A 14,968-nucleotide genomic window follows, 5' to 3' on the forward strand; every position below is an offset into this window, starting at 1 on the left:
TCTATTTTATTAAAAAATTATCAGGATATTTTCTAAAGTAAATAACTTATTTAACTTTATTATAATACTTTAGCGTTACACACAGTCACTTGAACAGACTATAACAGAAGTACATTCATGTCTTGTCTGCAAATCTTTGCAGTGTTAGGACCATTTGCAAACTGTATTACACCATAACAATCATGGACATGAGGAACATACATATTTAGATTCCTCCATAAGCAACTCAGAAGATTACATAAGAAGTGAAGATGCCAGTACAAAGACACAGAAGCTGCAAATGGCTTTCATATAGAATTACCTTAGACATACGTGAACGTGTGCTAAAGTTCTGCACCTGTGTCAGTTCAGGATTCTCTTACAATACACTCCACTTCCTGAGGGCACACATCATTAATACCAAACCTTGGGAGAGCTCATCTGCCATTGGCAGATGGGGCACAGCCAATCAACAGCAGCGCCTACTAACTCAGATCCTTAAAGGTGGCGAGTGCATATCATGTACTGATATCGCAGGCATTAAATGTAGATGGGAACCATTTCATAATGCTTAAAGGTCAATGAGCCTTTTATAGGCTGCTGTTACAACACAGATGGCAGTCTGGAAGGGGCATGAGGGAAGTACTGAGAGTTAATCTGGAATTTCAGGAAGGACTAAAACTTTACTTTGTGCCCCTTCTGACACAGGTGCATTTGCATACTCGCTCAATACGTCATTCACGTATGTTCAGATGCATAAACAGTTTCCAAAGTGTAGGTACTTCAGTTGGACAGGACGCTGCCCGCGCGAGACAGAAGGGACAGGACACGCTTAATGGTTGCAGCCACGGACCCTCAAATGTCAATGAGGTCATCTCCACTCTCGTCACTCTCCACCGTCAGCTGCCGGGTCCACCACTTTTTGACCTCTGACCCGGAGGAGGCCTCGTCGTTCACAGGGTTCATCTTGCACACAACGGACTTCATGCTGGAGCGTCCTGGAGGGGACATGAACCGGCATGACTCACAGCGGGCGAGAGCGCGAGATTAGACAAACAGCTGCCGGTGGCGTTTTATCCCACACGCCAGCTGTAACGTAGGAGGCTCAGTAAACAGTGCAGGTGGCGATGGATCTTACCCATCATGCTGCAGCGTGTGTGTGTGTGTGTGTGTGTGTGTGTGTGATGTGTGCTGCGTGGCACCGACCTGTGGGCAGCCTCCACTGGCCCAGCTTCCGCTGGGGCCGCTCGGCCGAGTCCTGCCGGTAGCCGCTGTGGTCTGACAGGGTGGGGCTCAGCAGGGTGTGCAGGCCGCTGTTCTGCTGGGCGGAGAACAGGCGTCAGAGCACCGGCGTGGCGGGCGGCATGAGCGCGCACGGGTAGGCGTACGTACGGTACCTCGGGCTGTGCGGGGTTTTCCTGGTTGCTGCCGGCGGCGTCGTCGCTGGGCACGGTGGTCTCGATGCTGGGCGGGCTGAGCAGGCGCCGCAGGTCCTGCTGCTGGCTCTCGCGCAGGCTGAGGATAATACTGCAGGACTGCTGCTGCTTCTGAGAGAGAGAGAGAGAGAGACAAACAGAGAATGAATGTGGGCTTCTTTTCACAGATATAGTAGAGGTGCCTTGCTTTTACAACGACTAGCAATGGGCTAGCCTTTAAGTCAAGGCAAACACTGGTTTTGAAATGGCTTTTCTCTTTAAATCAAGGCTGTAGTGGAGCAGGGGAGGGCTGCAGTGTGTGTGTGTGTGTGTGTGTGTGTGTGTGTGTGTGAGTGTGTGTGTGTGTGTGTGTGTGTGTGTATGTGTGTGTGTGTGTATGTGTGTGTGTATGTGTGTGTGAGTGTGTGTGTGAGTGTGTGTATATATGTGTGAGTGTGTGTGTGTGTGTGTGTGTATATATGTGTGTGTGTGTGTGTGTGTGTGTGTGTGTGTGAGTGTGTGTGTATATATGTGTGTGTGTGTGTGAGTGTGTGTGTGTGTGTGTGTGTGTGTGTGTGTGTGTGAGTGTGTGTGTCACTCACGGCTCGAATGCGCTTCAGGCACTTTTTCAGCCACATGCGGATGGTCTGCTTGGCTACCTCCTCCTCAATGGTGTACTCCAGCTGCTCGCGCGCCAGCAGCTCCTCCAGCTGCAAACTTTTCCGGATGTCCACCGAGCGGTAGGACAGCATGCTGACACACACACACACACACACACACACACAGAGACAGAGACAGACAAGAGAGAGACACAAACACACAGAGGCAAAACCTTATTGAAGGGTTCTCAGCCATAAAGTGTGGATGGGCACTCCATTATTCAGCAGATGAGCTCAATCCAATCCCATCCCGTGAGGTGTGTGGCGTGTGCCCACTTCAGCACGTCATGGAAGGTGACGTCCCCTCCGCTGTGCAGCCGCTCCATCTCGTAGCACATGTGTTTGAAGAGCAGCTTGTCCTTGTCCAGGTCCACCTCCAGCCGGCCGCGCAGAAGCCGCAGCAGGAACTTCACCCGGGAGGTGGGGATCACGCCCTGCCAAACAGCACGCCGTTCAGCTTCACCCCATCTTCGCCTCGCCCCCTTTCCTTTCACCCCACCTTCACTTCACCTTTCCCTTCAGGCTACACCTCTTCCCAACACAGCGAAGCGACACACATCCAAGAGAAACCCCGAATGCCCGTGCTGAATTGCTGAACTGTATTTAACGCACAATGCTTTGAAAACTGAACCTGAAAGAGGCTGTTCTAGCCCGCTGAAGAAGCCCATAGTGTTACAAGCAATGACATCACTCCCTCCCTTTGGGGACACACACCATAATGATCGTCTCAAGACTTTGATGTTCCTTTCTGAAAGTCGAGGTCACTGCCGAACAGCTGGCTCATTCATTACCACCAAAGAAAGACTGGGACACCTCATTTAGCCGGAATAAACCTCCAGCCAAGACTGCTCGTACATCTGCTCTTCGGGGTGACAGTGTGTCGACACCTCTCTCTCCCGCTCTCAATAAGACTGCTAATGAAGACACCCTCCCCTCCCCGCGCTATCTGCGGCAGACAGTAATAACTCCCATTACTTAGGGGGTGAGAACGTCGATGCCTATATGTCGGGTCAATTCACAGACACGGGCTCGTCCGGGGGGGGCGCGAACCCCCGCACGGGGCGGTGGTACACGGCAGCTGCCTCCCTACCTCCCGCTTGTCATCCACCATGTTCCAAATGATCTGGAAGTGTCGCAGGTCATTGTAGCTCAGCAACTGGTCCTCCTCCGTGGAATAGAACAGGGAGAAGTTCTCCACGATGATCGCTGGGAGGAGAAGCGGAGCAAAAGGGCCGTGATTACGCGAAACGTTCCCTCGACCCTCACGGACCTGTTTTGAAACGTCGTTTAAATTACATATTTTTTTTCTTTAATGCAAAAGCATAGACGTAACTCCTGAACCCTACAGTACAGACACGCACAGAGACGGGCCAGGCTGCGGTCCCGAATAGGTAATATCCTGAAATGAGATGATCAGTCTATCTCCGAGAGGAGGAAACTTAATCACCGCGAGGGCCGAAGGTGCTAATAATGCACGCGGCGTTCAGAGGGGTTGTGGGGGCGCACTTCATTAGCCGGTCCAGCCAGTTGGCACAGAGGAGGAAATGAGAGAGGAAATTGAGCGGCGCGCACCCACCCACGAGCAGGTTGAGCATGATGTAGGCGATGATGACGTAGAAGGAGCAGAAGTAGACCAGCGCGCCGGCGTAGTTACCGCAATCCGTCTCCCAGTAGCGGTGCTTGTCTGGCGTGCAGAAGGGAGGTTGCACCTGGTGAGCAGGACCGGGAAACACACACACGCGCACGCTCAGTGCACGGGGCCCAGCGACGGCTGCGCTCTGCTGAGCTGCTCGTCACCACAGAACGGGACGCAGGCAGATGGCTCTCATTAATCTTTATGGGAACCTGAAAAGCTACCCATGCCCAACTCCGCTGCCGAAACACGGAGAGACGTGGCCCGGGAGGCAGCGCGCTAACGGGAGTCGTCTGTGGGCTTACCATGCAGTCATGCATAATCTTATTCCAGTCTTCACCTGTGACGATACGGAACAGTACGGTGATGGCCTTCCCGGCAGTGGAGAAGTTTGCGTGCCTGACAGGCAGAGAGAAAGGAAGCAAGCAGAAGAGAGATGAAGGAGAGGGGGTGGAGAAAAAAGAAAAAGTCAGCGGGCACCAGCGAGGTAAAAAAGACATCTGAGAATTCCGCCACCCGCGTCGCCGCGGGAGCCGGCTAGCACGGGAGGGCCTGGCGTACCTGTTGATGTTCTCGCCGTATTTTACGGTGCCGAAGAGCACAACGCCCGCGAAGGCGTAGCAGAGGAGCAGCAGGAACATGCCCACGATGATGAAGAAGCTCTTGTACATGCTCACCACCACGGTCAGCAGAAGCATCTTCAGTGTGACCTGTGCACACGGGCCGCGGGTTACGCGGGGCAGCGGGGGCGTCAGCTGGCCGAGCGCGGGGCGTCTCTTCTCGCACAGGTCTGAGCGGAGATCCGACGGGGAGCGGGCCGAGCGGCGGCGCGTACCTGCCCACGCCGTCGGATCCGCCCAGAGCCCGGAGCTAAGAAAAACCTTTCTACTCATTCAGTTACTTCCATCTACGCAGACGGCACTGTGTAGGCACGACACAAGAAGAAAGCAAGAAAAAAAGAAGGCGATCTTCTTCATTTAATGCACAAGATGTTATTTTCCGGAGACCGCCCTCACGCCAGTCACACCAGTGACACCAGTGACACCGCGACTGCGAGACGGTCACGGCACAGTGCAGCTGCAGAAAAAAAAGAATGCCTGACTGCTCCTATTTTAGCCTTTTCTTCCCGTGTCTGAGGTGGAGTTATACAGGACACAGCATGTACCTCGCCTGGCCCTCGGAACACCGGCTGTCGCAGGCCATCGCTGTTCTGAGCCCTATGCGGTAATAAAGCAGACACGTACCATAACTGTGCCATGTGACGTGAACCGATGAAAAGTTATACTCACGTGCTTTCCACATATAGTGAAAAACCTCAGCACAATCACACAAGTGCCCATCATGTAGGTATAGGCATTCTGAAGGAGAAACCGGAAAGTATTGACATTAGCAAGAGGAATTTACTGATTTATCGTGCCATGATGAACACTTGGAGTCAAATCCCACGGAAATCACCCCTTACACGTAAAGCGAAGTGTAGGATGATCCATATGACCCCAAGTGACGTGACCAGCAGGTCATATCTGTTTCTCCTGCTCTGCCAGTACCCAGCCGGTGACATGGCTATCAGCTTCATAGTCACCTGTCAACAGAGGGTGCCAGCAGTGTTGACCACCTGGCAGTCACAGTTAAATTAAATGCTTTCTCAATGTTTAGCACCGCGCAGAACAGCTACAGAGCAGCTCGGCACACAGGCACTGCAGATCCAGAGGACTGTCACAAACATCCATTTAATAACGATATAAGATCCGGAAGTGCAGCGTCTTTACCTCCAGGACAAAGATGAAGGTGAAAACAACAGACATGGTTGCCAGCGGAACTGTCACCGCTTCATTGACGTCCCACTGAAATAGACGCCAGAGAAGGAACACTGGACCGCAGTCCCGAATTTCAGAATCCTGACTGAGACTGATGCTTAGTGAAGGGCTTCACCCACCTTAACGGAGAGGAGAACAGACTGGGTTAAGACCAGCACTGCTATGCCCCGCTTGAAGAAAGGATGCTGGGTGATGTCATACATCTTTGCCCGGAGGCCACCATTTTCTACAAAGAGAAAAGAAAGCATTGGACTTTTCTGCGATGTGTTTTTGAAATTACTTTTATTTGGAAGGGTTTGGCTATTGTATTGCATTCTTAGTAAAAAGAAAAAACCTATAAAAATCATATGGAAGTTTTAAATTATGTATTAAATAATGTATTCTATCCTCATTTGTTCATGTGTGAGTAGCGAATCCTGTGCATTGAGCATCAGCCACGGGAAGAGAGGATAACAACAACAGCAACAGGAGAGAGAGTAAAAATAGGAGCGCATCGAGAGAAACTGCTAACTAGAAACTGCCCACCACTGAAGCAAAGACGTTGCTCAAGACGTTTTATCATATGGTGCCTGACTGCTGGATAAGTCCAGCACTGTTATGATAGATAGCACGTACGAGCTGCCTACTCTGCAGACCAGCATTTACTCGCCGCTCCAGATCCTCCATGCTAACTAACCTAGCTAGCTAGTGATGTGTGAAGCCTTAGTTCAGAGCAACTTGCCCAGTTGGACCGGATGGCTTAAAGCTAGCGTCCCAGTGGAGTTAAGACAACGAGCATTTGTAGCAAATGTCGCTGGCGGGTTACTCCGCCATTCCGCTGTGCCTGGGCTACCAGGATGGAGAAACCGCGGTAGGACTGCAGCAAATTATGCAATAAGTATCATAATATCATAATAACAGATGAGGCTACACAATTCTGGGATATTATGTCATTCGTGTATTTCCTAGCTCTAAAATTACTCGCAACATTTTATGGTATAGCTTGGCTATCTAATCCAGTCAATTTACTTCAGCCTGTTCTCTGTTAACGTCGTCTAAATGGAATACTTTGCACTCAAAGCCTGCTTATTCTGTTAGTACACTCAGTACACGGCTTGTTCGGAAAATGCGCCGTGTCATCATTTCTGCCGGGTACTCTTGTGCAGCGAGCGAGCCAGACACATTGAGTTCAGGCCTTCTTTTCTGAAGCAGGTCTGAGCAGATAACCAATGCCGCCTGGGTCACTGGCGTTACTCGCTAAGGCATCGTTTTTTTTCCCCCTTTCGTCTGCCTCACAGGTGCGGGGAGTTTGCTTGACTGAAGTGGAATATGACTTACTGGAAAGAGGCTTTGCACAGGCCGCCCAAGTGACTGCGAGACGTCCACGGCACAGCGCAGCTGCCGAAATGAACCTCTGCCTGCTTCTAATTTAGTCTCGTCTTGCCGCGTCTCAATAAAGCCACTGATTCAAAGGAACAGCATCGTGGAGGCAGTAAGACAAAAACAGCTATGTAGCTTATCGAGAGCACTGACTGACGGACTTTAGAAGCGTTTACTGTTGCTTCGTGTTGGATCGGATGACAAATTGTTTTTCAGCAGACTCTGCTCTGCTTATTCTGTTAATTCTGTTTGTTTTGTGCATCTACGGAGCACATGTTCTTCACTGAGCTGGACCCTGACCCCTGTTTTATTCAGGCGTGATGGGCGTAAACGTTCTCTGCTGTGGAGAGGCTTCGCTGGGCGAAAGGCAGGGTTGGAGATCCAATAAGTGGTTCCTCGGTGCTCTTGTGGGAGACTTCGGAAGATGTGCCGGGACGCACCTGTCCCCTTCTGGCACCTGGGGAGCCCGAGGGGACGTCAGGGCACACGATGTTGGGACACGCATGTCTGCAACTTCCATTCTGCAGCTAAATGGGGTTTTTCCTCATCGGTGTGTAATTGTCTCCAAGAAAGGGGGGCACTGTGAATGCCTAACGTGACTCAGTCGCCAGCACGGCAGAGGAGAGCCGATTAAACGCTCTCTCAGCCTCACTCAGAGTTCAGAGAGAACTCATTAGCGTAGAGACAGAGCAAGCGTGAGCTAGAAAGAGAAATACTCCCAGTAAGGGAAACGAGGCTGCACTAGGGGGGGTGAGGCGGAATGGCCAAACACGTCATCCATCCACACACTGTTTCCCCCTCCGCTGCACTCTTAGCACATGTCAGAGGAACACCACGTCGAGGCAAGCGACTCCTATGTTTAGAGCAGGAAGGAGAGGGCGGGGGAGAGAAGGAGGGAGGAGAGACCTGGGCGTGGGGGGAGGTGTAGTGGCTGAGCAATCTTCAGTCTGCTCTTCAGATCCTCCCATCTCCTCTGATCTACTGTGAGCAGAGCCGTTCCCTGGACAAACACTTCCAGGTTAGATAAAATGCCCCAAATCGTCACACAGAACATAACTGTGGCTAGCGTTTCGGTTCTGATGCGGCGTATCGGCGAACTTGCAGAAACATCGCATGAAAACTCCACTCAGAGCTTGTGCTACAGACCGTGAGCTTGGCGTACCTTGTTCTCATTAAAGTTTGCTATCACAACGCCCACAAACAGAGTCAGTCCAATCATGCAGCCGAGGAAGACAAACACGTGGATGTAGATGCCATGGGTCTGTGGGAAGAGGAGAACGCCAGAACAGTCGCTGCTTGGCTCAGGCGGGTTTGAGGGATTACTGGGGGCTTGGGGCAGGCAGGCGGACACTTACCGGATCCACTCGGTGTATGATGACATCTCTCACCTCCACCCAGCCTTTCAAAGACAGCACCTCAAACAGAGCCAGCATGGCGTTGCCCACGTTGTCGAAGTTAAAGTTGCGAGGGTTCGCCCTGGAAACAGTTTAGCAGCTGCCTTTGGTGAGCCCTTGGCAAAGAACCATACAAATCAAACTGCACTGTTTTATCTGGTGAAAGGTTAATAAAAAAAGGGAAACACTAAACAGCCTGTTCAGCGATTCCTTTTTTATGTAACTGTCCAGCAGACAGGTAGGTGTTGCATTAATTGAATAATCTGCATGATGGCATTCGATGGGACCTCATATAACCTTAAAAATGAGTAACAACTACATCCAAGTCACTGTATGCATACTACAGAGTAAAGATATGAGTGCTACATACTGTACAAGTGTGTTAAGAAAGGCGCTTACACTGCAGGTGAATGGAGACATCAGTCACCAGCTGTTAAATGCCAGCTGTTAAAGCACATCTTTTAGAGTAACGCTGACACACTGAGCTCTGACAGAACAGGCCAACTAAACTGCAGTAATGTGAGGGCAGCATCCATCAGTCCACGGCTGTCATTATAGAGCCGGTACTAATGGGACTTCATTGCTAGCTTCTTTCAGTATGGACACTCTTTGCCTGGCAGGTCACTGAAGTCTTTCGGTAATCGCTTACACCAGCTACATATCCGCTATTGCTACAGTGCATGTGTGCTATAATTATACACCACGAATCTGAACATGTGGGACTGTTTCTGTCTGGAGGTGGGAGTCTGTACCACACTCTTGGCACCCAAAATCCGGGTTTCGTCTCTCCTGGCCGGAGCTTCAGGTTCAGGTTTTTGGAGATGCTGACGTTAATTCTGAAGATGCCGTGGCAGTCTTTCTGCAAGGACAAAGCGGAGAGAAAACTGCGGCTCAAGGCTGGCACGTTCCGAGACACACTGGAGCAGAAGGAGGCACCCTGTCCTACCTCTTCACCGATATGAGGATCATTACATTTGGCAAGCTTCCCTGCAAAGAGCTGTACCCCAAAGCTCGCAAACACCAGCATGAGTGTCAGAAGAAGAATAGAGACCTGCGCAAAAGAAGTTGGACATAACGTTTGAGAGCAGGCGAGCATTCCCGCCGATCGTCACGACGTACTCATGCAGACATCTACGCAATTACGGGGTTAGCATGTCACTGAAGCAACTCCTGCAGCATTTTGGCACTCCTGGGGGTTGGGGGTGTTAACCTGTCCTCACCAGAAAGATCTCCTTGAAGCCTTTGAGGACCTCCCGGACCACCTTCCTCATCTGTGGCACCAGCTTGAAGATGCGCAGCGGACGCAGACAGCGCAGCATCATCAGGAGCTGGGCGCCCGACTCCGGGGGCACATCTTCGGGCAGCCAGCACAGGAAGATCAGGCTGACCTGCCGCGCCAGGGCAGAGATGCAGACAAAGAGGAAGAAGAGCCAACGTCGTTGAGTCTCGTTGGGACAGGCGTGTCCAGCACCCACTGGTTGCGTCGCATTGGCACGCGTTATCGTCGCTGCTGGGTTTAGAGTGGACTGCCACTCAGAAACATCCAGCCAATCATGCTCACATACGAAGGGTTATAGCCTGGCTGGCACACACTGTACCTGTGCTGCAGTCTGCCAGTGCATGGCATTTCTAATAAAAGTGCGTCAAATGACGCACGTAGTAGTTATGATTTAGTATGAAGGACAAATGGACAAAACAAAACAAAAACAAAAACATGTTTACTGTTTTTCCTCATTCTACAAAATAAAAACAATAATGTCGCTTGCCCACATGAACAAGGTAAGTAAATAAACCATAATTAGGATTTAAATGTAATTTTAATATAAAAGTTGTACAAAATCAATAACTACAATAACGACAACAAAAAGGGGATTTTCATTGCTGGGGCTCAAATATAACTCGTATTAAAAAGGAAATAATTGATGATTCTGGGGGAATGCTATTAAATGTTTTGCAGCCGTTAAGGGGCAGTATTCAAAAGTTTAGTCAAAGCAGCGCTCCCACTCGTAAGACTAATCAAAGAGAAGTCTTTGCAAAAGCATGAACTCTGCGAGGTAGGGAAAGGGACAGACTCTTACTAAGTAGATGAAAATGTCCATGACGCCGCCAAAGTCCCTGATTACTGCAGTGGGGGTGAAGAACAAGCCGTCTGCCATGATCTTCAGAGTCAGCTCGATGCTCATGAAGATGACAAACACGTACTCCGCTATCTGCACACAGGCAAGCATCCAACACACTTTGGACCTCAACTCAAACATTCTGTAGTATATGAATAGTATAATTACAACATATGAATATTCCATGAAATGTTATCCATAACGAGGTCGCGGACCAACTGTAAAACAAATAAACAAATATCATCGTATTTTATGGATATTAATGGCCACTTATATTTGTGCCACAACCATAAAGAGAACGCAGTAGGGTCCCTCCACCGCGAGTTCGTTAACAGCCGCAGGAAAACCAGGCTTTGCGCTGAAAGGACCCCGCGCTGAAGAGCAGAGTGGCTCTCTCTAAGAAGTGCTCTCCCTCTCATCACGCTTCCTACAGCTGCCCCGGCGCTGTCTGGCTGCAGGACAGGAGGATGTCTTGAGACGTCTTGAAACAGAAGAATCCAGACAAGCGGGTTTCTTCTGCAGCCATCTTCCTGCCTCGTTACCGCGTGAGTGGGAGCTTCAGAATAAGGGCTCACTAACGACTTTCAGCGACTTTCAGTGTGACGTGCTGCGCTAGTTCCAGTGTCCGCCAAATCAACGACAAAATATTTCAAGTGTTCAAATTGGTGGAAATGGCAATCAAAGGTGGTCACTACACAAGGCAATCAAGACAAAGAATGAGACCCAAAAAAATGTGGAAACGGTAATTGAAGGTGCTGCTACCTGCAGCGTAGGGGCATGCATGACTCTGGTGAAGGGAGACTCAAACATCATGGAGATGCAGGAGCAGATGGTCACCACGATCATCACCCAGTCCAGATATGTGACCAAGCCCAGCAGATCACTGATGAGGGAGCACACACACGCCCACCACACACACACAGACGCACACACAGAGATGCATGTATACACACACAGATGCACACACGCATGCACATGCACACACACACACACACACACACGCATACACACACACAAACATGCACGCGCTCACACACATACATACACACACACACACACGCACGCACACACGGTTCACACAGAATAAATTCAAAGGTTATCAGCCTACTTAAGGAACTGGACTGAATAAGTCCCCTTATGTAACTCTCAGCCTTCACAGACGACTCCACAACACCAGATTCATACCGCTAATCTGCTAACAACAACTATGTGGATTCTCACAGCATTTAAAGTCAGAAGACTCTCACATGAATTTCGTTCTCATTTCTCCCAACAAGCATATCCCTCAGTGATCGAAATGATTGAGATGTGTGCCTTTCCCCAAAAGAAATATAACAATATCCTATTTTCAGTTTGGTGAAGGTCATAGACAGAGCAATCGTATAAATCAAGGGCAAATGCCGTCAAGGCATGCAACATGGTACAGTAATCTCAGTGATTCCAAAAAATTAGGAACTGTATATGCTTGAAGGAAACTAGGAACTCATAAATGCCCTGATCACAGTGATTTTTAATTTTAGTTGAGGATAGATATTTGTTGGAGATGTATGTTTCGAAGAAAAAGAGCTCTGGTTATAGATCTCTCTGTCATATATTTTTGTCATGTATAAGATCTGCATTAGCAATCACCAACCTCACTGATCACCAATTCTTAAAGAACTATTCATCTGACTGTACTGATCAAATTAAAGACTGACAATGGCATTGTTACTGGAATTGGCTAAATGACCAAGGTTACAAAATTTGGAAGTGATTATGTGATACATGGATACCAATTTGATCACAATGTAGTAATTAGTGAATTACCAAGGTTATCAACTGGATAGTTATTTAAATTGTGAAAAGATGGGTTTAAATGGGTTTAAATGGTGAACTATGGTAAATAAAAGGATAAAGTGTTTAGCAAGAAAGTAAGATCTTTTAGCTATCGATACTCTTTAGCGTTTATCTGGGGTATTATCTATGGACTTATTTTCATTATACATGCCTTTTTTGGTTTTCTTGCATCACCAAGTCTTTTGAAAAAGGAATTTGCAGGTCGTTCATTTACAAACCAGACATAATAGATTAGGAAACAGAAGGTTTAAAAGGAGTTCAGAGTAAGTTCGTAATTACACAGGGGTACTAATTTTATTCTTTACAAATTCAAGACATGGGTAATAATATATTTCTGTGTGCCGCTGGGAGCTTACAGAACAAACTGCCAAAGTATTTGAAAGTATTTGAGGACCACTTAAAAATAGTTCATTAGCTGTACAGATTTTTCAGTTTGAGGGTTGTTTTTTTATTTTTTGTCTTCTGTACATCTAATGTTTAGATATCAGTCTTGTTCCTTATCATTTGCCCTTTCCTCTATCCTACTGTGGATCACAACGGAAACAAAAACACATATAAAACACTTACAAGGAGCTCTTATAGTTCGTACACGTTTTAAAACCTACAGAGGATGACGATACAATAGGCTTGTGTCTTTATCCTCCATAGGTTTTAAAACATGTGTACGAACTATAAGAGCTCCTTCCAAGTGTTTTATAACGCTAGTAACCAAGTGTCAGACAGCCAGGAGAGATTACCACTTACTATAACTGATGATATTTAGTGCTTTTCACAGCTCCTGTCGTGGGATCTGTTTTTGACCTGTTCATCAAAAACAAATTCGTGAACACCACAGTAATCAGCAAAAAGACAGAAAAAAATGTCTTGAAAACAATCAGGTGTGTGCATGCTGAAGCGTGTGGGAGAGGGGCCGAAGGGGTCACGGGCCATACGCGTTGAAGCGGGCCCGCACGATCATCCGGCAGAAGTTCCGGAAGCGGTGCTCTCGCCCGACTATAAAGAGCGGCTTGTCAAAGTACGGGTGGTTCTCCCTCAGTTCCTCTTCTTGGACTTTTCTGATATGAAAACACAATCAGTCAGCGACGTCCAAGTAGCGCCACCGCACTCCTCTTATGGTGGAGGAGCGAATGCGTAATTGCCAGGCCGCATGCGCTGAGGTAGGCAGTTTGCTCTGTTAGAGGGGGGTGTGTGTGGGTTAATCCCAAGAAATCTGCTGACAGACTACAGCCGATCGCCCTTTAAATATCCCCGTTCCCTCAAGCTAACATTGTAGAGACCAGATAGCATGAGAACAGCTGACCAACCAAACAGCAACAAAAACAGCAGACCTGGGTAATACACCCTACGTGCTCATACTTTAAAAATGCACATCCGCTAATGCAGCATGGCTTTAGGGAGATGTGGCTGAAGAGGTGCACTGTGGAGAGGATTAGCTCTGCGCGGCGGAGAGGCAGACCGAGGAGGGGGCCGAGCGCACCGCTCTACCGTTTCATCTCAGCCTGCTCCTTCTTTTCCTGGATCATCTTGATCTCGCTGTCCTCCCTCTGGGCGTTGCGGTAGCGCACCGTGCTAGAGTGCTGCGAGGAACCACACACAGGGAAGCTCAGGCATGCTGCACCGATACTTCAGCCTTCTCGCGGCGCATCGGTACACAAGTCACATATCCGTGTGCGTGTGTGTGTGTGTGTGTGTGTGTGGTTTGGGGGGTGTATACGCACATCCTGGGTGAGCGTCTCCAGAGATTTGCCTCTGCTGATCCTCTGGCTGGTGGATCCATGCCTGAGAGACCTGAGCCAACGAGATCAGATTCCCATGCTCAGCCCCACACTGGTGTGAACGCAATCACTGTCACTCCGTTCACCCGGGCGCATTCCTGTTCACATCCGCCACTGAACCAGGAACAGCGGCGAGGGTATCTCCCAGAGTCGAAGGAGCGCTGCTGTCAAAATAACTCTGCAAAGCCTTCTAGGGTGAAACACGATTATAGGACATAATACCACATAAAAAGATGAGACCTTTAGGATATAACGGCATATAAAGAGAGACCCTTTGCATCCTCTGCGACTTCAGTCGCACGCAAGACGCGTGTGTTTTTGTGTGTGCGCATTCTGTATGTATGTGCATGCGTGCATATGTGTGGGCACGTATATGTGCGCACTCGTGTGTGTGTGTGTGTGTGTGTGTGTGTGTGCGGAACGTGCTTTAGCGGTCTCACCTGCGCTCCTGGCGAATGTGATGCTGGACACTGAGGATGGAGCGCTCTTTGGTCGGCTGGCCGTCAAACGAGCCACTCAGCATGCGCTGCCGGGTGCACGCCCTGTGACCACAACACAGCGGGCGACGTGAGTGCGCGCGCTCTCCACCCCGTGCACACCCAGTCAGCACACCACCACAAACCTCCAAAAGGCAGGTTTTTCCTCTCTCAAACAGGCTCGTAAATAAACTAATTACTGAAAGATCAGGGAGACACCCAGGGCCAACCCTTCTCACATAAAACGTCAAATAACAGGGTAACGTGTCTTGATTCACAGCATGCCATCTTGTTAAGTCTTTATGCGGCAGTGTATTCAGTATTTTTCAGAATAAGCAGCTTTTGAAGTTGCCGCTGTCTGTGCGTTGGCATCGCCTATAGAGATCAGAGCAGTGCTAGGCCAGCGTGCTGCTCTGTCGTCATGAGGCTCGGCAGACACACACTGCATGGCAGATGGCTCTTATTAGCATCCAGTGAGTAGCACAGGTAGGGAGCAGGTCCAAGGGGC

At 49.1% G+C, this 14,968-nt stretch overlaps 1 protein-coding gene across 1 annotated transcript in view; it reads right to left on the reverse strand.

The window, feature by feature from the left end:
• Window positions 1–26: 26 nt before the first annotated feature.
• nalcn (sodium leak channel, non-selective) overlaps window positions 27–14,968 on the reverse strand; it is a 72,508-nt gene continuing 57,566 nt past the window's right edge. Inside the window, exons 21-46 of the mRNA XM_027001422.3 lie at window positions 14,425–14,526; window positions 13,928–13,997; window positions 13,695–13,786; window positions 13,142–13,264; window positions 12,954–13,010; window positions 11,136–11,256; window positions 10,335–10,466; window positions 9,477–9,644; window positions 9,203–9,307; window positions 9,009–9,115; window positions 8,218–8,338; window positions 8,025–8,123; window positions 7,769–7,862; window positions 5,623–5,729; window positions 5,456–5,530; window positions 5,149–5,268; window positions 4,976–5,044; window positions 4,248–4,396; window positions 3,992–4,085; window positions 3,630–3,762; window positions 3,144–3,259; window positions 2,330–2,487; window positions 1,997–2,147; window positions 1,377–1,526; window positions 1,186–1,297; window positions 27–977 (exon numbers count right to left, since the gene is read on the reverse strand). Coding sequence (XP_026857223.2) covers window positions 835–977; window positions 1,186–1,297; window positions 1,377–1,526; window positions 1,997–2,147; window positions 2,330–2,487; window positions 3,144–3,259; window positions 3,630–3,762; window positions 3,992–4,085; window positions 4,248–4,396; window positions 4,976–5,044; window positions 5,149–5,268; window positions 5,456–5,530; window positions 5,623–5,729; window positions 7,769–7,862; window positions 8,025–8,123; window positions 8,218–8,338; window positions 9,009–9,115; window positions 9,203–9,307; window positions 9,477–9,644; window positions 10,335–10,466; window positions 11,136–11,256; window positions 12,954–13,010; window positions 13,142–13,264; window positions 13,695–13,786; window positions 13,928–13,997; window positions 14,425–14,526 — 2,968 coding nt within the window. The 3' untranslated portion in view covers window positions 27–834. The remainder of the gene's footprint in view (window positions 978–1,185; window positions 1,298–1,376; window positions 1,527–1,996; window positions 2,148–2,329; window positions 2,488–3,143; window positions 3,260–3,629; window positions 3,763–3,991; window positions 4,086–4,247; window positions 4,397–4,975; window positions 5,045–5,148; window positions 5,269–5,455; window positions 5,531–5,622; window positions 5,730–7,768; window positions 7,863–8,024; window positions 8,124–8,217; window positions 8,339–9,008; window positions 9,116–9,202; window positions 9,308–9,476; window positions 9,645–10,334; window positions 10,467–11,135; window positions 11,257–12,953; window positions 13,011–13,141; window positions 13,265–13,694; window positions 13,787–13,927; window positions 13,998–14,424; window positions 14,527–14,968) is intronic.

Source organism: Electrophorus electricus, chromosome 9 (assembly GCF_041902795.1).
Source record: "Electrophorus electricus isolate QZ-2024a chromosome 9, ASM4190279v1, whole genome shotgun sequence".
Taxonomy (NCBI): domain Eukaryota; kingdom Metazoa; phylum Chordata; class Actinopteri; order Gymnotiformes; family Gymnotidae; genus Electrophorus; species Electrophorus electricus.